A 27821-nucleotide genomic window follows, 5' to 3' on the forward strand; every position below is an offset into this window, starting at 1 on the left:
CAAAGAGAGCGCCTGTGTGTGTTTTTAAATACCCAAAAGGCATTTGACAGGGCTAGATGGTCTTTTCTGCTGGATGTATTCAAATATATGATGTTGGGACTAAACTGATTCAATGATTTTTTCTCATTTGCAACATTCCAAAAGCAAAGATTCTAATAAATAGTAGTCAGAAAACGCCATACCTTTAGAAAACAAGCACAACTATATATAACGAAAAGTAAGATTATATGTATTGGGAAAATTTTGGGAAACTACACACAGGATGAGTAATATGGAAATAAAAGAAAATGGGAATATGAGGGAAGTCTAGGGGAGGAGTGGGGGAAATATGGAAAACTGTTAGAGAAATATTGTTAGAGGATGTATACATGGAAAAACCAACAATTTTTTTAAAAAAAAGAAAGAGAGAGAGAGAGAGAAACATAACTCCAAAATTAATTGGGATTGCACAGCTGGTTACATGGTGCTTCAATCTTTATTTCAGGAAGGTTGGGGTTCCTATGGTTTTAAATACAAGCTGGACTGGAGAAAAATTGGATTGGGTTTTTCTGTGAACAGTAATAGGCCAAATTCAAAATGATGCTGGAAGTGCTTATATGCATCTCTATCATCTTCAATTATTTTTTCCTCTTTAAATAGCAGCCGTAGATGCGTTCAGGACTATAGCTTGAGGAGAGGGAGGTGACCAACAGGCTTGTACCATTTCAGCACTGAAAATCTTGCCTCAGCTGCTACTTGCCACAGCTGTGGGGGAAACATGTCAACACCTCCATCTCCATCGCAGGTTTCGTTTGGCTGTCAGGGGTGAATATTTTCGCAGCGTGGAGGTAAGTACTAATGTTTCTAACGTCTATGCATTAAGATTCTGTACAAGAGGTTCTGCGCAAAAAGCATTTACAGAACTTGGCAGCTACTGGGAATCAAATAACTTGCAGGACTAGTTTGGAGATCACCCCTCCCAGCTAGACATGTTGTTATTTAGATTTTAAGATGTCACAACATTACGTTTCGCAACAGCAGCCTGCCCCTCTGGTTCTAAGCTCTGGTTAAAGCGGTATTTGGAAACAACCAAAGTGATGCTAATTTTTATTTGTTTTTTTACACATGCCTTTCGTCATGTTAAATCTGGACAGTGATCAAAGGGTTCCCTTTCCACATCCCGACAGAGCCAGCCAACAGAGTCTGCTTATGTAATGCTCTCCAGAAGGACTTTTGTGCATGAGGGATGTTATTCATAGGCTTTTCAAAAGTTGATCGGCTAGGATCAGGAACAAACCCCTCCAGAGGTGCCTGGGAAAGCTTATGAAATTTCTGCATACTGTATTCCAGTGCAGGTTGTAAAGTTGAGGTAAGAGAGGGGTAACCTGTTGGTCTTTCAGTGTAGACAGTTCAGAGGAGGAAAGGGAGCCTAGGAGGAATATGGTCAAATGCTGCTTCATATTTTATACATACAGTTAGAGGCTACATCCTCAGAGGTATAATGAAAATAGGGACCTAAGGTTGCCATCTGAACAAGAAAAGCAGCCTTTTTTTTGTCTCCAATTGCTGTCATAGGAAAAGGTCTCTTTTCCCCAAAATTGGCCAAATTGAGCCTAGCAGCCCATGCCAAACCCAAGGGAACTTTTTACTTTTCGAAATGGTTCTGGAATTTGGGAGAGTTTGGTGGGTGATACAGCAAGATTTTATTTGGGGGAAAGAGAGGTTCTGAGGGATAGAAAGACCTGTCCATTTGGGTTTCCTCTCTGTTTCTCATTTTTCCAATCTTAAATCCAGCTCTCCATATTTCTGCAGGGTTTTGTGATTTAAAAAATCCTCATGACAATTCATTGTAATGCGATTTTCTCTTAATAAACACTGTTGCATGCAGTTTTGACTAATATGCACATTTCTGCAAGCATTTCCTCCTAATAGCATGTATTTTTGTTTGTTATGTTCACTGTTATGCACACTTTCCCCTAGTGTATACACTTAAAAATATAAATAATAATTTGATTGGAAAAGTGCATTGCAAAAGTGCACATTTCGGATGCCTGCGTTTTGGTACAATATGTTTCCGAAAGTGAAAATCTGAAAAAATGCGGCTTTAAATGTAAACTGAATCAAATTTCTCCCCCTTTACTACCTGGAAGTAAATCCTGTTGAATGCAGTGGGAATTTCTTCTTACTCTTAAGTAGAAATGTACAAGACCAATGCATGTCTTCTTCTATTTCCTTCTTGCATTCTCTTGCCTGAAGTTCTCCACAAATACATATGTCTATATTTCTCCACTTTAAATTTAAAAATTATGGTTTCAGTTCATAGTTATGTTATTTAAATCTGTCCATTCTTTAGCTCTTGCTTAGCATTCACCTCTATCTCTAAGTTATGATGATTCCCTTCTGCTTTGCATCTTTCTCTTATGGCTGTTAGTCACACAATCCTTTTTGCTAGTTGATTTCCAGTCAATCGATTCTCTTCAAAGCTGTTGCCTGACTCGCGTATTTCAGCATGCTTATGTATAACGCATTGTGGTTTTAAGTTTCACACTCCCTTCCTACAGGTTTTCATCAATTTGTGTTCCATTGTTTTTCAAAGCCCATTTGAACAAGGCCGGGTCTTTCTAAGTCAGTGGCTTTCAACCAGTGTGCCGTGGCACCCTGGGGTGCCTTGAATGATGGTCCGGGGTGCCGCAGGCAACACTGGCCTCTGTCCCTCTTCCCTTCCCTCTCTCCTCTGATACCTTCTTGTGTTTCTTCCTCCCAATGGCTTGCATAGCTCTTGTTGCAGCAGCCCTGTCCACAAGCTCTGCATGTAGCAGGCCAGGGAGCCCAGCCAGACCACCAGCCCTTGCTGTTGGGAATGGACAAGTCCCAGGCCCCTGTGGGGCAGTATGAAGAGGCACCTTTCTTGTGGGGTGGAGGCTCAGAGACCAGGTGTGGCAGCAGCAGACTCCCAAGGAGAGCGGAGAGGAGAGAGGCTGAGGGAACACCTGAAGGAGCGTCTCCACCCCCATCGTTCTACCCGGACACTGAGGTCTAGCGCCGAGTGCCTTCTGGCGGTTCCCTCATTGCGAGAAGCCAAGTTACAGGGAACCAGGCAGAGGGCCTTCTCAGTAGTGGCACCTGCCTTGTGGAATGCCCTCCCAGCAGATGTCAAAGAGAAAAACAACTACCAGACTTTTAGAAGACATCTGAAGGCAGCTCTGTTTAGAGAAGATTTTAATGTTTAACAGATCACTGTATTTTAATACTCTGTTGGAAGCTGCCCAGAGTGGGCGGGGTATTATTAATAATAATAATAATATCCATAGGGGAGGGTGTTCTAAAAAGTGTGAGAGGCTGCCAGCTCTGCAGGAAAGGGGTGACATAACTGCGCTCCTGAGGGGTGCCTCAGAAAGAATGCAGTTGGTCTAGGGAGCGGTGGACTCAAAAAGGTTGGAAACCTCAGTTCTAAGTGTTTGTATAGCAGCTGTCCTGAACCTGGTGCCCTCCAGAAGGGTCTACAACTCCCATCAGTCCTACCCAATGCCAGTTTGAGATAGGCTGTTGTATAGCATCTAGGTTTTTCTTACTGTTACTATGATGATTATTACCATTACTACTGGAGATTGTGGGACACGGGTGGCACTGTGGGTTAAACCACAGAGCCTAGGACTTGCCGATCAGGAGGTCGGCAGTTCAAAATCCTGCGATGGGGTGAGCTCCCATTGCTCGGTCCCTGCTCCTGCCAACCTAACTGTTCAAAAGCATGTCAAAGTGCAAGTAGATAAATAGGTACCTCTCTGGTGGGAAGGTAAACGGCGTTCACCAGAAACGGCTTAGTCATGCTGGCCACATGACCCGGAAGCTGTACGCCGGCTCCCTTGGCCAGTAAAGCGAGATGAGCACTGCAACCCCAGAGTCGGTCATGACTGGACCTAATGGTCAGGTGCCCCTTTACCTTTACCTTTACTGGAGATTGCAGAATCTAAGCACTTCTTGCTACCGTTAAGCCTACTGTAACAACAGCAGCGCAGACCATTTTTGCCCCCCAAACCTGACATTTAAATGCACATGCATTCAAAAGATGTGTCTACTTCTAACACCATAGAAGCACATCAGGACTGAAGCAAAGTGGAGCCAAAATGAGAACTAGCATGGTATAATGAATGACAAGTTTACACTTTGGACACTCACAAATTAAATTTCAGGCTATGAAAACTCCTAATTCAGGCCAGTGACTCATAACCTACACAACAGGGTTGTTTAAGTTATCCCTCTGGAATAGAGGTGAAGGAATGTTAAGCTATATCGGGAGCTGAGTACACATCAAAAGGTTTGTGTTCTTTCTTCCGATGACACTTCCGCTTATTAAAGAATGTAGAAGATGAGTAGACACTGTAAATCTTTAATTAGAGGATAGGCGGGTCTGGTTCAGCAAGGGCAGGCATTAGCACTGGTTGGAAAAAAACAAGTACCATTGGATTAAACGGCGGCTGCTAGCCTGGTTCTTCTAAAATCAGGTGGCTCTCTGCTCATGACAACAGGATTACATTGAACGCATGCTCAGTTGAGACTATTGACATAGCTTGATATGGACTGTAACATTTAAATGATGACTCTGAGAACTTCAAAAGACAGCTAAGAGAGAGCCAACTGGTTTTCCACATCCTCTTTGTCCTCACCCACGCTGGGGAAACCCATAGCAAAGACTTCTGGAAGTGTGCTGTTTAGCCAGGTAAGTCATGGGGAAAAGTCTGGAATGGGTTGCACTGAGCTCACAGGTTGTAGAGTCAGCTATATTTGCTGGGGCAGAAGGTCAGCTCGGCTCTGAATAAGACCTTCGTGACCTGATTTGTGGATGAGGAGCCTTGATATGGTCTATGCCACTTTTATAAACAAATCATTTATGCTTTTCAGGTTTCTACATCTCACTAATTTTACAATCGTTTTAACGTTTCAAAACTTGACTTGCTTCTTTCTGCAGTTCCTTAAATTTATTTTTAATATTTTCTGCATATCCAAATTAACTCAATTTGCTCATTTATTCATCTGCTTTCAATATATACTCTTATAAAACTTAAGGTGGTTACCATAATCCTGCCCATGTTCTTATCTACTTATAATTTGTCTGTAAATATTCAATAAAACATTTCCATCCTTTTATAAAAAGTTTATCTTGATTTCTTCTTCTGGGAAGTTTCACCATTTCTGCATATTCTGTAAGTTTATGTATCCATTCTTCCTTTACTGGGACTTCTACTTCTTTCCATTTGGGGGCATGCAACGTTCTTGCAGCTATAGTAGCATACATGAATAAGTTTCTATACTGTTTAGGTAGTTTTATCCCTATAATTCCCAATTTTTTAAACAAAAGAATGGAAATGGTTTATCGAATATTTAAACCAATAAGAACACCAAAGGACCTGTTGATGGCATTTTACCTTTGTACTGTTGAGAGTGTATTAACTTATGATCCGTGTGTGTGGTTTGGGAGCTGCACGGGGGAAAACAATGTTGTCCAGGGTTGTAAAGACTGCAGAGAGAATAATTGGGTGCACCCTTCCCACCTTGGCTCAAATCTATGCTTCCAGGTGCCATAAGAAAGCTGCAGAGATAGTGCAGGATAGTGCGCACCCTGGAAATGATCTCTTTCAACTTCTGCCTTCTGGAAGAAGATACAGGGTTATAAGGACTAGGACTAGCCACCTGAGAAACAGTTTCTATCCAAATGCGATTTTGGTTTTAAACGCAGTGTAAGGTAGTCTCTATGAGAGTATATTGTATTTAATTATGGGGTATCAGAGTTTTTAGGGGGCTAACCAGGCTGGGATAGCAGGCTTGTTGGTTTCCGAATGTCTGATGTAGATTTTCAATTTCGTTGTTCTGTATGGGACAATGACAATCAAGATTATCGTATTATCGTACTTATCGTACTTTCAACATGGGCAGGATTATTGTAATAACCTGCAGCTTCATAAGAGTATATATTTAAAGAGGATGAATAACTGAGCAAATTAAGTTAATTTGGATATGCAGAAGGTATTAAAAATAAATTTAAGGAACCACAGAAAGAGGGAGAAGGAAGTCAAGCTTTGAAAGGTCAAAAGGATTGTAAAATTAGTGAAATGTATAAATTTGAAAAGTATAAATAATTCTTTTCTTCTTTTTTTTAAAGAGACAAGGCTGGTCTCGGAGGCGGAGTTGAGGACTCCCAGACTGCTGGTTATGGGGGACTTCAACATCCATGGCATGGCAACTGACTTTGGGGTGGCTTACAACTTCATGGCTGCCGTAACGACCATGGGGCTGTATCAACAGGTCATTGACCCAACGCATGTGGCAGGCCACACACTGGACCTAGTTTTCTCAACTGGGCAGGAAGAGGTTGATAGGAAAGTGTACTTTATAGGAGCCCTACAGAATCAGGGAGCGACGTGGGTGGCACTGTGGGTTAAACCACAGAGCCTAGGACTTGCCGATCGGAAGGTCGGCGGTTTGAATCCCTGCAATGGGGTGAGCTCCCATTTCTCGGTCCCTGCTCCTGCCCACCTAGCAGTTCAAAAGCACGCCAAAGTTCAAGTAGATAAATAGGTACCACTCCAGCGGGAAGGTAAATGGCGTTTCCGTGTGCTGCTCTGGTTCGCCAGAAGCAGCTTAGTCATGCTGGCCACATGACCCGGAAGCTGTACGCCGGCTCCCTCGGCTAATAAAGCGAGATGAGAGCACAACCCCAGAGTCTCATTGGCCCTGCTACCCTGTCTTTTAAAGTAAGCTCTGTAAGTGTGCAATGCTCCCAGGAGCGTCACCTGCTCTCACAATGTCCCCTGCAGGCGCCTTTTGGTGCTGCTTGAACATACCTGTACTGTGGTTTTCCAGTCCTCCTTGCCACATTTCTCAAAACTTGTCGCTGTGCTGGCACTCACGGCTGGCTGGTCTTACAACCCACCCACTCCCCCTACTTGTGACAAATCAGGCTGCTTTTATTATGTTACTTCCAGCTCCTGTTACCCAGGAATTTGCATCCTGGAGCTCGGAAGCGGGGTATGTGGGTGAGTGTGATTAAACTGGATATCGGCCAGAGAGTCATGTTACTGAAGGGTGGGTCTATAAATTGACTATGGTAAATAACAGTCTGGCACTATTACAGGTGCCACATACTACTTGTTCTGCATCTGCAAGATATCAATCATTTAGTGATATCAATCATTTAGTGTGGGAGCACCTACACTGTGGAACTCCCCGCCTGTTGACACTGGCAGATGTCTTCACTACACTATTCAGCTCCTGATGAAAACATTTTTGTTTAGACAAGTCTACCCAGGCATGTAGGGTGCTGAAGTATGTTATAATCTGTTTGTTGCTGATTTTATCTGTTGAATGTTTCAAAGAACTGTCTTCACTAATGATTTTATTGTTTTATTTTTACTGTAAACCACACTGAGGGTTGTGGTTTTTTTTTTTTTTTACAATCTAGCAGTATATAACATTTTATGCAATGCTGATCTTAAGTCAAAAGTAAGCCCAGCTGAGTTCAACACTTTATTTCCAAAAGTATGTACAGGATGGCACCTTACATTGATTACATAGCAATTTAACTCTTGTTGGGTAGTCTGGCATGTTGTTAGATTCAAAAAGCAATCATGTCCTTTGTATAGCAGATGAAAGAGAACACAGCTTTAGTAACGAGTGTTTACTGATGTAACAAGCTTAACGATCCATATATATTACCTGGAATCTCGTGATTTCTGTATGCTGGGTCCTGATTCTGGTATGGAAGTTTGTTGCATGTTTTCAGAGCTGGCTATCTGTTCATTTCTTTTGTCTTTTTCTGGAATCTAAATGGATTGTAAATATAATAGCAATGCATTTTAATGTACTTTTAATTGAAAGCATGCATTTTATGTGTACTCCCCTTCAGTGGTGTAGAGTGGGTTGTCAGCACCCGGGGCAAGGCAAGTAATTTGCGCCCCCTAACCCGTGGATTTTAGCACTCGAGTCTCTTCCACTAGATTAGTTAGTGTGAGCGCGCCTCCCCGATGTTGCGCCCGGTGCGGCCGGCCCCCCTGCACCCCCCACGCTACACCACTGCTCCCCCTAATACGTACACTTTTTGTTGTTGTTGGAGAACTGCAGGTTTCAAAGGATAGCTGTGGTTTCAGTTAGGATTGTTTTCAGAAGTGTGGATTAAGTAGAGTCACATTCAAGTGTGAACTGAAGCAAAGCTACCGTATTTTTCGCTCTATAAGACGCACCAGACCACAAGACGCACCTAGTTTTTGGAGGAGGAAAACAAGAAAAAAAATATTCTGAATCTCAGAAGCCAGAAAAGCAAGAGGGATCACTGCGCAGTGAAAGCAGCGATCCCTCTTGCTGTTCTGGCTTCTGGGATAGCTGCGCAGCCTGCATTCACTCCATAAGACGCACACACATTTCCCCTTACTTTTTAGTAGGGAAAAAGTGAGTCTTATAGAGCAAAAAATACGGTATATGCTTTCTAGCCACTCCAAACAATTCTTTCCTGCGAAAGGAAGAATAAATTTGGCATGTATCACATGTAGCATAAAGTAATTGTCCCTTCAGCACAAAGATTTGTGTTTGTGCTACGGACTCTTTCTGCCTTCCTCCCGCCTTGTGCCCCCAAATCTGTTCTGGGGGCTCCATCAACCTCTGGAGAAGATTTGGGGAGGGTGGGGTGCACATCAGGAAGAGGAGAAAGGGAAGTCTCATTGTGCAAGTGGAAATACTTGCAATGATGGAACCATGCCGTTGTCAAGGCCATCTCACAGAATTCAGAGGATTGTGGATTCCGGAGTGGCTCCATGTTCTGATCCACAAGGTGCAGGAGTTCTGTAAGAGGAAAGTTGGCAAATGCAAGTAGATCCCTTTTAAGGATGAACAAACACCAGACATAGGGTAATCATGTTTATGACTTTCCCACAAACCCTTTTCAGTTCTGTAGATGCCTGCCTGGCCTTCTGAGATTCCTATCTTGAAGGGAGCAATTAGATACCAAAGTTTGGAGGGAATATTTACTTTCTCTGTTGAGGAAGTTGATAAAATGCATATCTGCTGGCAGAAAAACCCCGGTGCCATGAGTACTTTGGCCAATCTACCTCACATATTTTAAAGTCCACAAGCTTGAATAGGTCATGCCCAAGAACTCAAGGACCTTCACTCAAGGCATTCTTTCATGAAGGACATTCCATAAGGCTGGGAACAATCTATTTTCAACTGGACATGAAAAGTCTGTCAGCATTCAGGTGAACTAATTGGATGTTGAAATAGGACTTGCTTGAGAACAATGATGGTGGTAATTTCAGTAGAAGACAATGTGGAAATGCCTGTCATTTCAGTCTCCAGAGCTGTCATATCAGGCAACCATTGTACAGATTCTACCCAATGTGATAAGTGAGATAGGGGGACCAGAGGGAAATTATTACACAGACAGGTTATACAGCCTTTGTTATCTAGGAGAGAGAAGTAAATTGCACCTGCTGAAATTTAGTGAGTTCTTAACTCTTAAAGCTCCAGGAGCCCTACCCTCCATGTCTTCTGACCAACTTCTGCTCTTGGGCTGCTGGTGCATGCCCTAATCCTACATTTATTCATTTCTAGCCCTCATGCTTACAGGATGGGAAACTATTAAATTTCAAAATACATGCCCCTGGAGCAACCATGACCATGTAACTCTCCTCATTCAACTCTTTCACAAGCTCTTCCTTCCCTCTTTTTGCCCAATCGGGGGGTGGGTGTGGGTTCTCCTGGTTTACAATGACATATTAGTGACTTATGTGATGTGGTAAGGTAAAGTTAAAGGGACCCCTGACCATTAGGTCCAGTCGTGGACGACTCTGGAGTTGCGGCACTCATCTCGCTTTACTGGCCGAAGGAGCCGGCGTACAGCTTCTGGGTCATGTGGCCAGCATGGAGAACCAGAGCAGCACACGGATATGCCGTTCACCTTCCCGCTAGAGCGGTACCTATTTATCTACTTGCACTTCGTGCTTTCGAACTGCTAGGTTGGCAGGAGCTCACCCCATCGCGGGGATTCGAACAGCCCTAGGCTCTGTGGCTTAACCCAAGCAGGCTTTTTTCTCCCACATCATCATGTCATTCATGTATTCAGTCTCTTCCATTAGTGGCATTGTGGTTGCCCCGCATGCAAAATTGTTAGAGCCACAAAATTTCAGCAACCAATGCTGACTCAGTACAGCTGGGTGCTTGCATCACTGGGCTGTCGAAAATGGCTTCTCCATGCAAGTGGCCTCTCCAAACAACAGAATGACTCTTCTTTTCTTTTCTCTGTGGCTGCAGTCTCCTGGGTGATGCAGGTGCCATTGGCCAGTTGAATGCATAAGCATATTCCACCTGTTCTACTGCCTCCTATTTCAGCATGGCCCCGGGCACTGGCAAACCACGCTATGCCACTGTCTTCCACATCAGGCTGTGTTTATCAATGAAGTGGGAAGCCAGCCAAGGCTGAGCATTGGCACAGCCTGTGCACATCTAGAGGATGTTGGGCTCCAACTACCATCAGCCCCAACAAACATGGACAATGATCAGGGATGAAGGGAGTTGGAACCTAACAACATCTGGGGGCATCCCTCCTCTATAGAGGAGATAGAAGCTGCACAAATCCAATTTTCAGCACATCACATTCACTTACATGACCAAACAATGCATGCTATAGCATGGGAAGCCTCTGACTACCACTTCTGGCTTGATCAGCAAGAACTCTTGTGCAACCAAAAGTTCTGCCCTTGTGAAGTGATTACTCCAGAGCTTGGTGACAACAGCCAGAGCAGTAGGTAAAAAGGTAAAGGTACCCCTGACCGTTAGGTCCAGTTGCAGACGACTCTGGGGTTGCACGCTCATCTCGCTCTATAGACCGAGGGAGCCGACGTTTGTCCGCAGACAGCTTCCAGGTCATGTGGCCAGCATGACTAAGCCACTTCTGGCGAACCAGAGCAGCGCATGGAAACACCATTTGCCTTCCCCCGGAGTGGTACCTATTTATCTACTTGCACCTTGACGTGCTTTCGAATTGCCAGGTTGGCAGGAGCAACCGGAGCTCACCCTGTCACGGGGATTCGAACCGCCGACGTCTGATCGGCAAGCCCCAGCCTGTAGGTGGGGTGGGTGGGTGTGTACGCAAATGCCAGTGGGTCTTTGACCCAAGTGAAATAAAGCTTAGTTTTGCCTCTAGCAACAGCACCCTTAGTTATGTCACAGCAGAGTATTTAAAAATAACACTTTATTCTAAATCATAACAGGCCAGATTCAGGTAGGTAGTTGTGTTGGTCTGACGCAGTCAAAATAAATAAATATTTTTTTAAAAAAATCCATTAGCACCTTAGAGACCAACTAAGTTTATTCTGGGTATAAGTTTTCGTGTGCACACACTTCTTCAGATACTAAATAGGCATCTGGGCCACTGGTTTCCATCTGAGCTAAAATAATAATAAATGTGCACTTTGTGGGTTGTGGGGTTGCAATCTGATCTGTACTTACAGATTGCAGTCAGCCTGTGGCATGAAGTGCTACTGGAATCTTTTCACAAACAAGGTTGTTAGGACTAGGGATGGGGAAGAAATTCAACTGAGTTCACATTTAGGGCTCATGTAGACTTCCTTTTGTGCTGTGTTTTCTTTTTCTGTTTGTTAAATTAGTTTTTATTGAGGTTTTTTTGTGTTACAAAGCAAACAGATAAACAGGGAGTGGTACACCTGTGGTCTCCATTTTTAATTCATAGTCTTTTTCACAGTTCGTTTACATTTGGTGAGAGGCACTTATGTTATAGACATCTTGTTGTTGGGGGAGAGGAGTGGGGGAGAGAGGTGGGGGTCTTGTTCTTTCATTCTATTGCCTATTCTTAGCGTAGGGGGGTTGTGTCAGCATCACATGGGGAGGTCTTTTGTCTGTATATTTAAGGGTAAGGACAACCTCTTTCCAGCTTGGCTTGAGAAGTCTTGCCATTTGCTTCCTTCCCTTGCCATGTTCGCCAAACTCAATCCTCAGATTCTGAGTACAACCATGTTCTACCCTTACTCCTGTGCTATTCAGTGCCCCAGCCGCCACTGTTGACACCTATCTCTTCAGAACATGTACATGGTTACAGATGCTCATTGTGTTCCTATTTTTTTCTTTCTTTACCCACTGGACGCCAAAAGCATACTTATTCCCAAGCAAATGGGTTTAGTAAACAACTACCAGACTTTGAGAAGACATCTGAAGGCAGCCCTGTTTAGGGAAACTTTTAATGTTTAATAGACTATTGTATTTTAATATTCTCTTGGAAGCTGCCCAGAGTGGCTGGGGAAACCCCGCCAGAAGGGCGGGGTATAAATAACAAATTATTATTATTATTATTATTATTATTATTACTACTACTACTACAGTGAATGCTTGGGTTGCGAACGTGATCCGTGCGGGATGCACATTCACAACCCGCGGAGTCCGCAACCCGCAGCAACACGTCTGCGCTCACGCAGGTTGTGATTTTGCGCTCCTGCGCATGCGCGACCGCTGAAACCTGGAAGTAACCCATTACTTCCGGGTTTCGGTGGTCCACAACCCAAAAGAACGCAACCTGAAGCGTCTGTAACCCGAGGTATGACTGTATTATTATTATTATTATTATTATTATTATTATTATTATTATTATTATTGTATCAGGGCAACAGAAGCAAGCTCTACAGTCGTACCTTGGTTCTCGAACAGAATGCGTTCCGGGAGTCCGTTCGACTTCTGAAACGTTCGCAAAGCAAGGCATGGCTTCCGATTGGCTGCAGAAGTGTCCTGCAGCCACTCGGAAGCTGTGGAAGCCACGCTGGACATTCGGCTTCCGAGGCAAAGTTCGCAAACCGGAACACCTACTTCCGGGTTTGCAGCATTCGAGTTCCAACTTGTTCGTGAGCTAAGCTGTTTGAAAACCAAGGTATTTTATTTCTACAGGCCTATAGATGGTGCTATGATTTAAGTGAGCTTAAAATGTGAAACTGCACGTGCTCAGAGTATTTTTTAAATTTTTTATTAGAGTTGGCAAGCAGCTTCTTTTGTTTTTAGTGTTTGCTGTAACATAAAAGGAATGTAGAATGGACGGATGAGGCCCCCACCCGATAGCCCCCCCCCGTAAGACCATTAAGTCCAGAGTCTTATATTATCTAACTGCACCATTGTGTACATATATTCGAGTATGTGTCAGGAAACAGACTTTAAAGGTGTAGCTTTAAAATCTAAATTCAGCAAAGCAAACTCACCCTTTAAAAACTTTCTTTCTGTGTTTTTGTTCTTTTCTGCCTCAAGAAACCATGGCCAAGAAAGTAGCGATTGTTGGGGCAGGAGTGAGTGGACTGGCATCCATCAAATGTTGCCTGGATGAAGGACTGGAGCCAACCTGCTTCGAGAGGAGCGATGACATTGGGGGCGTGTGGCGATTCACGGTAAATTGAGGAGGGGCTTTGATCTCTGACTAGGGTTGCTCAACTGAAGAAGCTCACATTTGGGTTAAGCAGGGCTAGTCAGTCGTCAGTAATAATCCTATTCAAAATAAACAAACAAATTGAGCGAAATCCTCTGCAAATTCTGATGACTATTCAGCATGTGATTCCAAAATAGTAGCCAAATATTTAATATTTGCATTTGGTGTCTGTTAATTTTGGCGTCTGTTAATAAATCTATAAACACTTGGATTTTGCAACACATTCAAAACCTGAACCAAAGTATTGTACAGTTTTAAATTTTTGTGAATATTCTGCCCATTGGTTGGGTCCTCTTTGACAGAAACAAATTATGAACACTTTCTCCTCTACTTGCCTCTCCCCCCCCCAAAAAAAAAGCATCCCAGTTTTCCAATACAGGTCACATCCTGACCACTAACAGGTGTAAACAAGTTCTAGACCTGCTGAAGCATGGAAATAAACCATATTCCAGCTGCAGGCTGTCTTATTTATGAGCATCCTAACCAGAAGCCATTCTAAATATAAATGTAAGCAGATCTGCATTGTTTGCGGTTATCTAGCAGATGCAGCATTTTGGCTTTTTAGTGAAAAATCAGCATTAGCATTCTTCACAGTGCTGCTTGATGGGATGGTTGGATCCTGAATGGTGTAACTGTGCCCTTGAAGGACCAGGTGCACAGCCTGGGAGTCATTTTGGACTCACAGCTGTCCATGGAGGCGCAGGTCAATTCTGTGTCCAGGGCAGCTGTTTACCAGCTCCATCTGGTACGCAGGCTGAGACCCTATCTGCCCACGGACTGTCTGGCCAGAATGGTGCATGCTCTAGTTATCTCCTGCTTGGACTACTGCAATGCGCTCTATGTGGGGCTACCTTTGAAGGTGACCCGGAAACTACAACTAATCCAGAATGTGGCAGCTAGATTGGTGACAGGGAGTGGCCACTGAGACCATATAACCCTGGTCCTGAAATACTTACATTGGCTCCCAGTACGTTTCCGGGCACAATTCAAAGTGTTGGTGCTGACCTTTAAAGCCCTAAATGGCCTTGGTCCAGTATACCTGAAGGAGCGTCTCCACCCAAATTGTTCAGCCCAGACACTGAGGTCCAGCTCCAAGGGCCTTCTGGTGGTTCCCTCACTGCAAGAAGTGAGGTTATAGGGAACCAGGCAAAGGGCCTTCTTGGTGGTGGTGCCCGCCCTGTGGAAAGCCCTCTCATCAGATGTCAAGGAAATAAAAAACTTTTAGAAGACATCTGAAGGCAGCCGTGTTTAGGGAAGTTTTTAATGTTTGATGTTTTATTGTGCTTTTAATTCTGTTGGAAGCCACCCAGAGTGCCAGCCAGATGGGCAGGGTATAAATAAAGAATTATTATTCTTATTATCGGAGAAATCTGAATAGAATGGGTAGAAAGTGCAGTCTGCCACTTAGATGAGGATGACAGGAAGAACATGCACACCTGAGGTGAATTGAATCCACTTTGAACTGCCTTCCGCACACATCCAGATGGATGGGTCTCCACCTGAATTCTGAGCATCCTCACCAAACCATAGTTCCCAGCACGTGAAGGGGGCAAGGTTAAGTATGCCTATAGTTTCTGATCTTTTAGGACCACATTTGGTCCATAGTTTTGGATACCTTGGCAATCTTGTAATACGGTATATACAACTTTTGGTATGTGAGGTGGATGAAAAGAAAGGATCTATTTAACGGTGTTTCCAACACTTCCTGTTGATTTCTGCATAATAAGGCAATAAAAATAATAAATAATGAGAAATGTTTCTTGTGCTGTTTTGTGGCCCAGGAGGATGTCGAAGAAGGAAGGGCCAGCCTCTACAGATCAGTGGTCAGTAACACCTGTAAAGAGATGTCAGCTTTTGCTGACTTTCCATACCCAGAAGATTTCCCCGTCTTTTTACCACACGCCAAGCTCCTGGAATATCTGAGGATGTATACAAAACATTTTGATCTTCAGAAGCATATTCAGTTCAAGGTAAGACACCCCCCCCATGAACTGCTGAAATTAACATGTTAACATTTCAGAATATTTCTATGTAAGGACCTTGGTGAGAGCCAGTGTGGTGTAGTGGTTAAGAGCGGTAGTCTCATAATCTGGTGAGCCGGGTTCGATTCCCTGCTCCTCCACATGCAGCTGCTGGGTGACCTTGGGCTAGTCATACTTCTTTGAAGTCTCTCAGCCCCACTCACCTCCCAGAGACTCCTTCGGGTAGTGATAAAGCGGGATATCAAATCCAAACTCTTCTTCTTCTTCTTGAGTTTTTTTACAACTCAAAACCAAAGCATCTGAAACTCAGGCTGAGAAATTGCTAGGGTATGCAACCAACCTGGCTCGAATCATAGAATTGTAGAGTTGGAAGGGACACAAAGACTCATCTTGGCTGACCCCTGAAAAGCAGGGATCACAGCTAAAGGATCTCCAACAGATGGCCATCTAACCTCTGTTTAAAAACTTCCAATGAGGGAGAGTCCTTCCACTGTTCAACAGCTCTTACTGTCAGAAAGTTCTTCCAGATGTTTAGTTGAAGATTCCAGTCTTTCACCCTGCACTGTTTAATCCAAGAAGCATATTTGTTTCTAGTTCGAAAAGATGCCTATGACCTTAGTAAAGCCAGACTCCTAAATCTTGTTCTTATTTTCAAGTCCACTAGTTTCTCGTTGAAATTGGTTCTTTCCTTTAAATATTTCAGAGTACCGTGATCAGCGTAAGGAAGTGCCCCGACTTTTCTGCCACCGGCCAGTGGGATGTTGTCACGGAGACTGATGGGAAACAGAAATCTGCCATCTTTGATGCTGTCATGGTTTGCATTGGTTATCTTGCCGATCCCTCAGTGCCACTCAAGTCTTTCCCTGGTATAGCTGATCTGGAGTTTCTTTCTGTTTAGTGCTTGCTTTAAAAAGCTCTTGCATGCGTTCAGGAAGAAAAGCAACACATACAAAAGCAAAGTTCATATTGCTTCCATGTACCCGAGGGTCCAAAGATGTGCTTGTCTTCCTAAAAGAGATATTTTGAAGTATAAATATAAGCAAAACTGTGCATGTCCCTCTCAGGACAACAGTTCAAAGTGATTGATTACATTTCAGGCTTTTTGAAGCTCCATCTCCAACAAAAATGATTCCTGGATGCAGAAAATCAGCATGTTTTTCCCCCACGATAGCACGAGGGGACCTCCCCCCCCCCCCGCAAAAACCCGCTCTTTAAAGTTGAATTGGAGGAGACAGCAGTCTCTGGAAACCCTGAATTGCAGTGTGCTCCAATTTAGCTTTAAAGAGCGGGTTTGGGGGGGGGGGAAGCTCAGGGAAGGGGGAGCACTCGGACATGGAGCAGGGCAAAAGGCAAGTGTGGAAAAGGCCATCCAGGGTGTGGCACATCCCTTCTGCCCAAGGGTGGCTCTGCTGTAATAGAAATAATGTATATTTAGCACCTTGTACACTAGACATAAGGGACGTGGGTGGCACTGTGGGTTAAACCACAGAGCCTAGGACTTGCCGATCAGAAGGTCGGCGGTTCGAATCCCCGTGATGGGGTGAGCTCCCGTTGCTCGGTTCCTGCTCCTGTCAACCTAGCAGTTCGAAAGCACGTCAAAGTGCAAGCAGATAAATAGGTACCGCTCCGGTGGGAAGGTAAACGGTGTTTCCGTGCGCTGCTCTGGTTCGCCAAAAGCAGCTTAGTCGTGCTGGCCACATGACCCGGAAGCTGTACGCCGGCTCCCTCGGCCAATAAAGCGAGATGAGCGCCGCAACCCCAGAGTCGGTCACGACTGGACCTAATGGTCAGGGGTCCCTTTACCTTTACACTAGACAAGCACTGCATAAATCCCAGGTGCGCAGCCTGGGAGTCATTTTGGACTCACAGCTGTCCATGGAGGCGCAGGTCAATTCTGTGTCCAGGGCAGCTGTTTACCAGCTTCATCTAGTACGCAGGCTGAGACCTTACCTGCCCACGGACTGCCTCACCAGAGTGGTGCATGCTCTAGTTATCTCTTGCTTGGACTACTGCAATGCACTCTATGTGGGGCTACCTTTGAAGGGGACCCAGAAACTACAACTAATCTAGAATGTGGCAGCTAGACTGGTGACTGGGAGCGGCCGCTGAGACCACATAACACCGGTTCTGAAAGATCTACATTGGCTCCCAGTACGTTTCTGGGTACAATTCAAAGTGTTGGTGCTGACCTTTAAAGCCCTAAATGGCCTCAGCCCCGTATACCTGAAGGAGCATCTCCACCCCCATCGTTCTGCCCGGACACTGAGGTCCAGCTCTGAGGGCCTTTTGGCGGTTACCTCACTGTGGTTACAGGGAACCAGGCAGAGGGCCTTCTCGGTAGTGGCACCTGCCCCGTGGAACACCCTCCAAGCAGATGTCAAGGAGATAAGGAACTACACAACTTTTAGAAGACATCTGAAGGTGGCCCTATATCAGGAAGTTCTTAATGTTTGACGTTTTATTATGTTTTTATATGTGCTGGAAGCTGCCCAGAGTGGCTGAGGCAATCCAGTCGGACGGGCAGGGTATAAATAATTAAATTAAATTAAATCTGCGGTCATGGGCACATGTACTTGAGAATAAACCTCACCCACGGGGTTGACTTCTGAACAAACATGCAGAGGACTGAATTATAGGTGCTGTTTCAGTTATTATTTGCCGGGGCATGTCCTCATTTCCACACAGGTCTAGACAACTTCAAGGGGCAGTATTTCCACAGCCGCTACTACAAAAGCCCAGAGGTCTTCAAGGATAAGAGAGTCCTTGTGATTGGCATGGGGAATTCTGGAACCGACATCGCCGTGGAAGCAACTCAGACAGCAAAAAAGGTAGCATGCCTCAGACCAGTTGCATGTTTTAAACTGGGCACGTTCACTCACCTTTTAAATATAGAATTGCTGTTCTTATTCAGGTTAGACATTTCTGATGCTAACACTTTCCAGACACTGAAATACTCTTATTTTAGACAATTAAGCTTTGCAACAGGGTTATGTAAGTTTTTATTGCTGTAAGGAAAGCACAGCTTGAACTCTCATCTGGAGATGTGGTGGCCCCACCTAGTGGGAAAAGTTGGGTATGGCACTGTAAATATTATTTGTTTCCGTAGTTAGTCCAGAACATGGGTAGGCAAACTAAGGCCCGGGGGCCGGATCCGGCCCAATCACCTTCTCAATCCGGCCCACGGATGGTCCAGGAATCAGTGTGTTTTTACATGAGTAGAACGTGTCCCTTTATTTAAACTGCCTCTCTGGGTTATTTGTGGGGCATAGAAATTTGTTCATTTTTTTCCTTCAAAATATAGTCCGGCCCCCCACAAGGTTTGAAGGACAGTGGACCAAGCCCCTGCTGAAAAAGTTTGCTGACCCCTGCCCAAAAGGATTATTATTATTATTATTATTATTATTATTATTATTATTATTATTATACCAGAAAGGAAGCATTGCTGGTTGGCATTTGCTGGATAGATGCCCGTTTCAGGCTTGGGACACGAACATCAGTAATTTCCTCTTCTGCTTTAGTTGGAATTCTCTGAAATACATCTCCCTTGCTCCTTGCTCTAAGTACCAAACTTCCTTTTTAAAAACAAAACTCTGGGTCTGCTCCATAAACTATACCAGGCTGTTTTCTTTCTAGGTGATGCTCAGCACAGAAAGAGGGGCTTGGGTGATAAGCCGTGTCTTTGACAATGGCTACCCCTGGGACATGGTGTTCCTAACCCGTTTTATGAACATTGTTCGAAATATCCTCCCCGGGCGCTTCACAGGATGGCTAATTGAGAACCGAGTGAGCCAGTGGTTTAACCATGCAAACTATGGCTTAATTCCAAAGGACAGGTACGTGGCATCAACACAGGTTTGAAAGTGGGGAACCCGGTTCCCCAGATTACAAGACTACCGCTCTTAACCACTACACCACACTGGCTCTCTGTGATAGGTAACAGAACTGTCCCTGTGGTTATATTGACATAACCAGGGGCGGACCTGGGTAATCTTGGGTAATATGGCCCCCTGAGCAAGGACAACATTTGTTGACCCCAAATGGATCTTCTCAGTTATGGAACTTCTCAGGTATGTACCCATTCGGCCCGGCACCCTGTGTGGGAGAAGCACCCCAAAACCCAGCACTGACATAACCTTTTGAGTTTTTTATATTGTGGTTTTGTTTCACGAACTGCCTTGAGTTCTACGGGGATAGGGCAGTGTACAAATTTAATAAATAATAATAATAACCTTAGAGACAAAAATGTATGCATGTTATGGAAGAAGTGGACAAGAGACTATTTCGTTTCCCCCCGTCACAGTGAAACTGATGGCCTGTTGTTTCAGCAACTACCTAATACAGTTTTTATGACTTCTTTTTTTTAGACACAATGCATCTGGGGTTCATTGCCAAAAGCAGGGGCGGAGGAAGGGGGCAGTGGGGGTGGTCTGCCCCGGGTGTCATCACTGAGGGGGGTGACATTCGGCACGCCGCCCGCGACTCCCAAGCCTACCCCCAGCCATTGGGAGGGGAGGGGCGGAGCTGTCGGAGATTCCATACGACCGAGCTGAAATGGCTCTCCCACACGATGTACAGTGGTGCCCCGCAAGACGAATGCCTCGCAAGACGGAAAACTCGCTAGACAAAAGGGTTTTCCGTTTTATGAGCTGCTTCGCAAGACGAATTTCCCTATGGGCTTGCTTCGCAAGACGAAAACATCTTGCAAGTTTGTTTCCTTTTTCTTAACACCGTTAATACAGTTGCGACTTGACTTCGAGGAGCAACTCATAGAACGCAGTGTACATAGTAGCCTTTTTTGAGGTTTTTAAAGACTTTGGTGATTTTTGATGCTTTTCCAAAACTTCTTTTGCAGCCATTTGGTAAGTTAAGCTTTTAAAACTTTTTGGGGGGTTTTGGATTTTGGGTTGGGGTGTTTGGAATTCAAGGACTTGGTGTTGGGGAGGGGTTTGCAAGAATCTGGAAGCTTGTGTTTTTTTCCTGCATTTTTATGATTTTCTGTGACCACCGGGGCACTCTGCTGTTTTTTTAAAAAAATTCTGGATTTGAATTTCTGTGTGCTGGGTGCTGGGGGAACAGTTGGGGAGGGGTTTGCAAGAATCTGGAAGCTTGTTTTTCCCCCCTGCATTTTTATGATTTTCTGTGACCATTGGGCCACTCTGCTGTTTTTTTAAAAAAAATCTGGGTTTGAATTTTGAAATGCTCTTTACAGTATGTGTGACTTTAAAGAGCACTTAATAAACTCTTGTTGTACCAAATTTGGCTTTGTTTGGACTTTTTTGACCATAGGAACACATTAATTGATTTTCAATGCATTCCTATGGGATTTCGTGCTTCGCAAGAAGAAAAATTCGCTAGACGAAAAAATTCACGGAACGAATTAATTTCGTCTTGCGAGGCACCACTGTACTTCGGAATCCATCGAGGCTCTCCTCCGACGGTGGTTAACGACCTAAGCCTTTGAATGAGACTTCAGGCACGTTCCCTCATTACGCAGAGTATCCAAACAGCAGAAGGAGATGGAAATATGTGCTACATCGATATGTTTATGCAGGACAGAAAAAGAATATGCATCTGCTCTCTGTGAGAGTCAGTGCACAGCAAGCACAAAGGAAACCAGTAACATCAACATCCATCTCCCGTGAGACTTCCAACAGTCTGGAATGTAAACAGAGTCTTGTGACTCCAAAAGCTGCACAGTGGCATAAACAGAAACCTAACCGGAGCTGTGCCGCCTTGCCAGCGGCCTTCCCCCCCTTCTCCCTTCGTTTTGACAGCTCAGGGGAGGCTTGGACGTTGCGGGCGGGTGGAGCGCCATTGGCCCCCGCTTCTGGGCTGCTTCCTGGGGGGGGTAGCCTCCCCTGAGCTGTCAAAAGGAAGGGAGGAAGGCTTCTGGCAAAGCTGCGTGGCTCTCCGCCCAGGAAGCAGCCCACCATTGGTGGCTCACTCCACCCCATGGGCTTCTCCCCCCCCCCCGGGCTGCTTGCCCCGCCCCATGGCCCCACCCTCGGGTGCACAGCATGTGCACCGCTCCAGGTGCCAGAGCAGCTAGCTCCACCTCTGGCCACAAGTTGTGGTGATGGCTACTAGCTTAGCTGCCACATTCGTGGAGGATGAGCTATTGGCCATGAGAGGTACATGGAACCTCCAGGTTCAAGCGCAGTGTACCTTTGAACAGGTGCAGGAGACAACAGGTGATGGGTGGTCATCCTTATATGATGCTTAGAGACTTCCCAGGAGCATTTGGCTGCTGAAGGGGTTGTAATAAAATGAAGGGCAGAGAAGGAAAGCGAGTAATATGGGGGAGGGGCTACCACTCTTTGCCTCACATTTTGTAAAACCAGCATGGCAACAACCAGTGCTTTTTTCTGGGGGTACTCAAAGGCATGCAGAATCAAACCACTGGCAACAACACACTGAACCTGTTATGTACTGAGCTGAATAGGATCCAAACTGCAGCAGTCTGAATGGTCCTAGAACAATAGGATCCAAAAGGCAGCTGTCTGATTGGTCCTAGAACAATAGGATTCAGAATGCAGCAGTCTGATTGGTCCTAGAACAATGCAGCAGTATGATTGGTTGGCAGGAACCACCCAATCATGCTCCAGATAGAAGTGAATCCACAACCTGATTGGCTTACAGTAGAATTCCGGAATTAGCCAATCATGTGCAGCCCATTGTGTAAATAATGTATATAAAGCAGATACTTTGAGGGGACTTCCATTCATTCCTCCTCACCACTATGAGCTGAATAAAAGAGCATGAAATCACTTTGCGACTCTGAGTATATTTCAGAACCGCTCTCTTTTGTCTGCAGCTTCCTTATTTGGCAATCTTTCCCATTCTTCCTCCTCCCTGTAGGACGGTGATGAGAGAGCCCCTTTTGAATGACGAGCTCCCGTCCTGCATCATCAGTGGGAAGGTGTCTGTTAGGCCCGAGGTGAAGGAGTTCAGAGAAAACGCCGTTGTGTTTGTGAACGCTCCTGGGGCAGAAGAAGTGGACGTCGTTGTCTTCGCCACGGGATACAAAGCTTCTTTCCCTTTCATCGACGAGTCGATTGTCAAGGTGGAAAACCAGCAGGCTTCCTTGTACAAATACATCTTCCCCCCTCGGCTAGAGAAACCGACCCTCGCCTTCATCGGCTTCCTCAGGCCATTTGGGGCGGTGATGCCTGTTGTGGAAACTCAAGCGCGCTGGGTCACACGCATCTTTAATGGTAGGAAGGGGGAGATACCAGCACCCTAGGAGGCCAGGGGGTGCTTGGATGTGTGTGGAAATCCTAGGGAAGCTCAACCTGTCATCTGGACCAGGCAGTTACTCTCGGTGCCATGGGTAGGGGGGACCTGTGGCCCTCCAGATGTTATTGGACTCACCCTCCCATTGGCCCTAAGTAGCATAGCCAATGGCCAGAAGGGATGAGAATTTTAGAGTAAGAAATCTGGAGGGCGACAGAAGGTCAACATTGTGCTGTGCCCCCTTAGCTTTTGCCCAGCACTTTCTAGGCACTGGTTTGGGCTTTAAAGCCCCATGTCCAAGCACAGGCATCCCCAAGCTTTGGCCCTCCAGATGTTTTGGCCTACAACTCCCATGATCCCTAGCTAACAGGACCAGTGGTCAGGGATGATGGGAATTGTAGTCCAAAACATCTGGTGGGCCAAAGGATGCCTGTCCAAGCACCACTTCTTCTTCTTCTTCTTCTTCTTCTTCTTCTTCTTCTTCTTCTTCTTCTTCTTCTTCTTCTTCTTCTTCTTCTTCCTAGCCAATTTCCCCAGGAAAACCTGCTTTTGAACACTCAATCAGAACAAACAAACATCTATTCAGGTTTTCTGCAGATTGCCATTTGCTCCCATTCAGTGGGCTAGAGAGAAGTACTGAAGCTCAGCAGAGCTCAGGGACACCCAAGGTTGTTATTGGTGGTGATGGTTTATTGACTGTACTGTCAATAAAGTAAAATTACTTCATTACTGTACTGACTTTAGACCCAGATCTCCTGAGCTTCAGCAAGGGCGCTGCATCATGTGTCCTTCTCTCTCTCTCTCTCTCTCTCTCTCTCTCTCTCTCTCTCTCTCTCTCTCTCTCTCGTTTTTATTAAAGCACATATTATTCCTCAAAATTCACAGAATGCCTCACTCCACTGCAATGACAGTTCCATAATATAAGGTAAAGGTAAACGGACCCCTAACCATTAGGTCCAGTCGTGACTGACTCTGGGGTTGCGGCGCTCATCTCGCTCTATAGGCCAAGGGAGCCGGCGTTTGTCCGCAGACAGCTTCTGGGTCACGTGGCCAGCATGACTAAGCCGCTTCTGACAAACGAGAGCAGCGCACAGAAAAGCGGTACCTATTTATCCACTTGCACTTTGAGGTGCTTTCGAACTGCTAGGTTGGCAGGAGCAGGGACCAAGCAACGGGAGCTCACCCTGTCACAGGGATTTGAACCACCGGCCTTCTGATCGGCAAGTCCTAGGTTCTGTGGTTTAACCCACAACGCCACCCGCGTCCCTAAAGCCACCTTACATTGGACAAAAGCATTGGTCCATTTAGATCAGCATTATCAACACCAACCATCGCCAACTGGGTGCCCTCCAGTTGCTGGCTGGGGGTTGATGGGAGGTCTAGTCCAAAACCTCTGGTGGGCACCCAGTTGGCGAAGGTTGGTGTTGATAATGCTGAACTAAATGGACCAATGGAGATGCTTGGGGTTGAATCTGGAACCTTCTTTGAAGCCTTTTGAGGGAAATAGACTAGTTTTCCTAGCCCAGTTTCGAGGCTAACCAGGATTCTCACCCCATCGGTGGACAATACCACGATTGTCTCTATTTGAAGGGGTCTCTCTCACATGCAATGTGTTGTGTTTGAAACCCTGCTTCGTCTCACACCAGGCAGAAATGGATGCTACTAATAATTGGACAGCCTGTACTTCTGCTTGGAAGGCACCTGCTCAGTTTTCACCCCTCTGCAAAAAGAAAGTCCCTTTTGACTCACCTCAAAAAAATAAATAAATGTGACTCACTGAAAAATCCTTCCTGTCTTCTAGGCTTGTGTAAGTTGCCTCCAGTGACCGAAATGATGGAGGAGGTCAACGAAAAGAAGAAAAACAAGCGCAACTGGTAAGCTCCTACATATGACCCGACAACGTTGAGCCAGGACACTGAGGTCCAGCACTGAGGGCCTTCTGGCGGTCCCCTCGCTGTGAGAAGCCAAGTTACAGGGAACCAGGCAGAGGGCCTTCTTGGTAGTGGCTCCCACCCTGTGGAACGCCCTCCCACCAGATGTCAAAGAGAAAAACAACTACCAGACTTTTAGAAGACATCTGAAGGCAGCCCTGTTTAGGGAAGCTTTTAATGTTTAATAGGTTGCTGCATTTTAGTGTTTTGTTGGAAGCCACCCAGAGTGGCTGGGGAAACCCAGCCAGATGGGCGGGGTATAAATTACTATTATTATTATTATTATTATTATTATTATTATTATTCATTGGTCAGATAGAGGTGCATGAGGGGTGGCAGCTGATCAGAAAGAAAGCCTGAGATGTTCTTGTGCCTTCAGCTGCTGCTTGATCTTTAGAAAACAGGGGGTGGAGATTTTCACATTACAGACGTAAATATGTGAATGTCTGCCCAATGTGCCACAGCTAAAGGCATGTTTGACAAAGCCTGTAACAGACCCAGCTACAGCTGCTGTGAGCTGGAGACTGGTGCTGTGGTCTAAACCACTGAGCGTCTTGGGCTTGCCGATCAGAAGGTTGGCGGTTTGAATCCCCGCGACTTGGTGAGCTGCTGTTGCTCTGTTCCAGCTTCTGCCGACCTAGCAGTTCGAAAGCACACCAGTGTGAGTAGATAAATAGGTACCACACCATCATGGTGTTCTGTTGCTCCAGAAGCGGTTTAGTCATGCCGGCCACATGACCTGGAAAGCTGTCTGTGGACAAACACCGGCTTCCTCAGCCTGAAAGTGGGATGAACACCGCAACCCCATAGTCGCCTTTGACTGGACTTAAACGTCCAGGGCTCCTTTGCCTTTTACCTTACAGCTGGCTGTGCAGTTGTGTGGGAGAAAGGCAAAGCCAATGAACACACAACAAGCGCAAGGGCTTGTCCACACTTATGTTCAGCTTCAAACCATTCCACTCCTCCCCATTTCCCCTTGTATATTGTTTCATTTAGGTTTGGCTTGACCTTTGATGAGGTTTTGAAAACAGATTGCCTTGTATACATGGACCAACTTGCTTCCTACATCGGCATAAAACCGAGTGTGCCAGCCCTCCTTCTCCAAGATCCAGAACTGGCCCTGAAGATCTTCTTTGGCCCCTGCTCTGCCTATCAATTCCGCCTGAGTGGACCAGGGAAGTGGGATGGGGCCAGAAACGCCATCATGACCCAGTGGGAGAGGACAGTGAAGCCCACAAGAATCCGAGTGGTGGAAGACTCTGGAAGTTTCCTCACATACCTACTGAAAGTCCTTGCCATCTTTGCTATTTTTGTCGGGATTTTCTTCAGTTTCAATTAGTTTCGCCAGTTCTACAGCATTATTACCTGTATCTTTCCAGATGCATATGTTCTGCCTACGTGATACTTCACCTTCCAGAAGTAAGAAAAGAAAGAAGGGCCTTTTCTAAAGTACATACTCAAATCTAAATGTGGACAATTTGACATTTTTATACCCGAGGTTTAAAAAAATCAAAATGGAAGCACAAATCTTTGACACCTGAACATGAAAATGTGCTCTTGTTGGCGCACTATTTGCACGCTGCTGTGTGCAATGCACAAAGAAATCTGCTCTACATGCTTGGCTATTATAAATGCACAGAATTATTATTTTGATATTCATTTACTCTGTAAGACATAGTGCTCTTTATTAAAGTTATGCTGCTACTTACATTGAGGGCATAAGAAGACCCCTACTAGAGGAGATCAAAAGTCCATTTAGTCCAGAATTCGGTTTTCAACAGTGTCTCAGATACCTCTGGAAAACCCACACCCAGGTTGCAAAGGATTGCTGCCTTCCCAGCAAATGGTATTTATGCTGTCTCTGTTTTGAAGGTTTTCTTTAGGTATTCTGTTTAATAGTCCCTGGGTGCTTCCAGAGAACCTGATTATTGAACGTTCATTCTGATCTATTCGTAGGGAGATTAGGCATCGTTAGCTATTTAATGAGCATTCATTCTGATTTATTATTATTATTTTGAAGGAAGCTTAGATGTTGTTACCTCAAAGCAAGTGTCACAGCACACTTTCCAGGGCATTCCCAATCACTTTCCTTATTGCAAAAAGTTTGATCTTTTGAGGAAGCAGGTATGTCGTGCAAGACTTCCAAATCAACCTGAATTTGCCAGTATGTGATCAATGCGACCTGAATTTGCCAGTATGTGATCAAATCCCACCTGAAAATAGTGACAGTCTGGAAGCGCCCATTCACAGGCCTCTCCTCCATGAATTTATCTAATCATTTTTTAAAGTCACCTGAAAGAACATCTTAAGAGAGTCAGGTGCATCCATCTTCTCCCACCAAGTCGCGGCTTGTCTGAGATTTGCACCTGAGTCCTCTTTCACCCAAACCAAAAATCATAGCCCTGGTGGATTCATAGCACTAGGGCTTGTCAATTATACAGCTATACCTTTGCGACTTTGCTCTGCAAAAAAACAAAATTATGTATCAACAACTTTGAATATCATTATAACACAGACTATCGCAAATATTTCAGCTTCAGTTGAAAAGGGCAGGTACAGAATGAAAAAATAATGGGGCTTATTATATTGCTACATGGAAAAACCAGATGTTAAAACAGATGATTTTATTATATAGTCAAAAGAATCATGCTTGTTTAAATTATATTGATATTTCTATCAATAAATGACAATGAATATAATTCAAAAGTTTGCTTTCCTTCTTCCCTGCCTCAACTGGATACTTCAGTAATTTCGTGGTTTATGTCTCCTTTAGGAACATGCCATTTAGATACAACTAACTGGTTGCATATGTTAAGAAATTTCAAAGAAGGACTTGCTGATTTTATAAATATGTTTAAATTTCACAGCAAAGTGTTTTATTGAATTTCATGGGGGATATTGTACTTTATCCTTAACTCTTACATAAGCTGTTTTTTTCTTTCAGCAGACTCATGTTTTTTGATAGGCCCATCAAATATATATGAATTGAAATCACCATTAGCAACTGGTATAGCAGTGCCAGTTCTTTTTTCACCAAACTATATTCTGTTATCCTGGAGAGAGAAAATAATATTGCTGGTGAGGAAGACAGCAGGTCAGCCCCCTCATCCCCGATCAAGTCATGGAGGAATATTTTATTGTGGCCTATCAGGGCATTCAGTAGCAGCAGAACAAGATGTGAGGGTTGCCAGTAATTATTAAGTAGTGGGTTGACAAAGCAGACGATACAGAGAT

At 44.8% G+C, this 27821-nt stretch overlaps 1 protein-coding gene across 3 annotated transcripts; it reads left to right on the forward strand.

Moving 5' to 3' along the window:
- Positions 1-667: 667 nt before the first annotated feature.
- LOC309371838 (flavin-containing monooxygenase 1-like) lies at positions 668-27286 on the forward strand. 3 transcript variants are annotated; one of them, XM_081914907.1, is made up of 9 exons: positions 668-827; positions 13267-13403; positions 15223-15411; positions 16127-16289; positions 18109-18251; positions 19057-19256; positions 22282-22637; positions 24458-24530; positions 25584-27286. In XM_081914907.1, exons 2-9 carry the CDS (start codon positions 13272-13274, stop codon positions 25924-25926), a joined length of 1599 nt encoding a protein of 532 aa, XP_081771033.1. In that variant the 5' UTR covers positions 668-827; positions 13267-13271; the 3' UTR covers positions 25927-27286. The 3 variants fall into 3 exon arrangements, with proteins under 3 accessions (XP_081771033.1, XP_081771031.1, XP_081771032.1); XM_081914905.1 differs by lacking the exon at positions 668-827 and adding an exon at positions 1171-1348; XM_081914906.1 differs by lacking the exon at positions 668-827 and adding an exon at positions 4509-4696.
- Positions 27287-27821: the final 535 nt, after the last annotated feature.

Source organism: Podarcis melisellensis (genome assembly GCF_964234715.1).
Source record: "Podarcis melisellensis genome assembly, chromosome: 6".
NCBI classification, from domain to species: domain Eukaryota; kingdom Metazoa; phylum Chordata; class Lepidosauria; order Squamata; family Lacertidae; genus Podarcis; species Podarcis melisellensis.

Coding starts and splice junctions, on each gene's coding strand:
- LOC309371838 (XM_081914907.1), top strand. CDS start 13,272: ATGGCCAAGAAAGTAGCGATTGTTGGGGCAGGAGTGAGTGGACTGGCA. Junction 19,257..22,281: donor GGCTTAATTCCAAAGGACAG/GTACGTGGCATC, acceptor TCCTCCCTGTAG/GACGGTGATGAGAGAGCCCC. Junction 24,531..25,583: donor AAGAAAAACAAGCGCAACTG/GTAAGCTCCTAC, acceptor TGTTTCATTTAG/GTTTGGCTTGACCTTTGATG.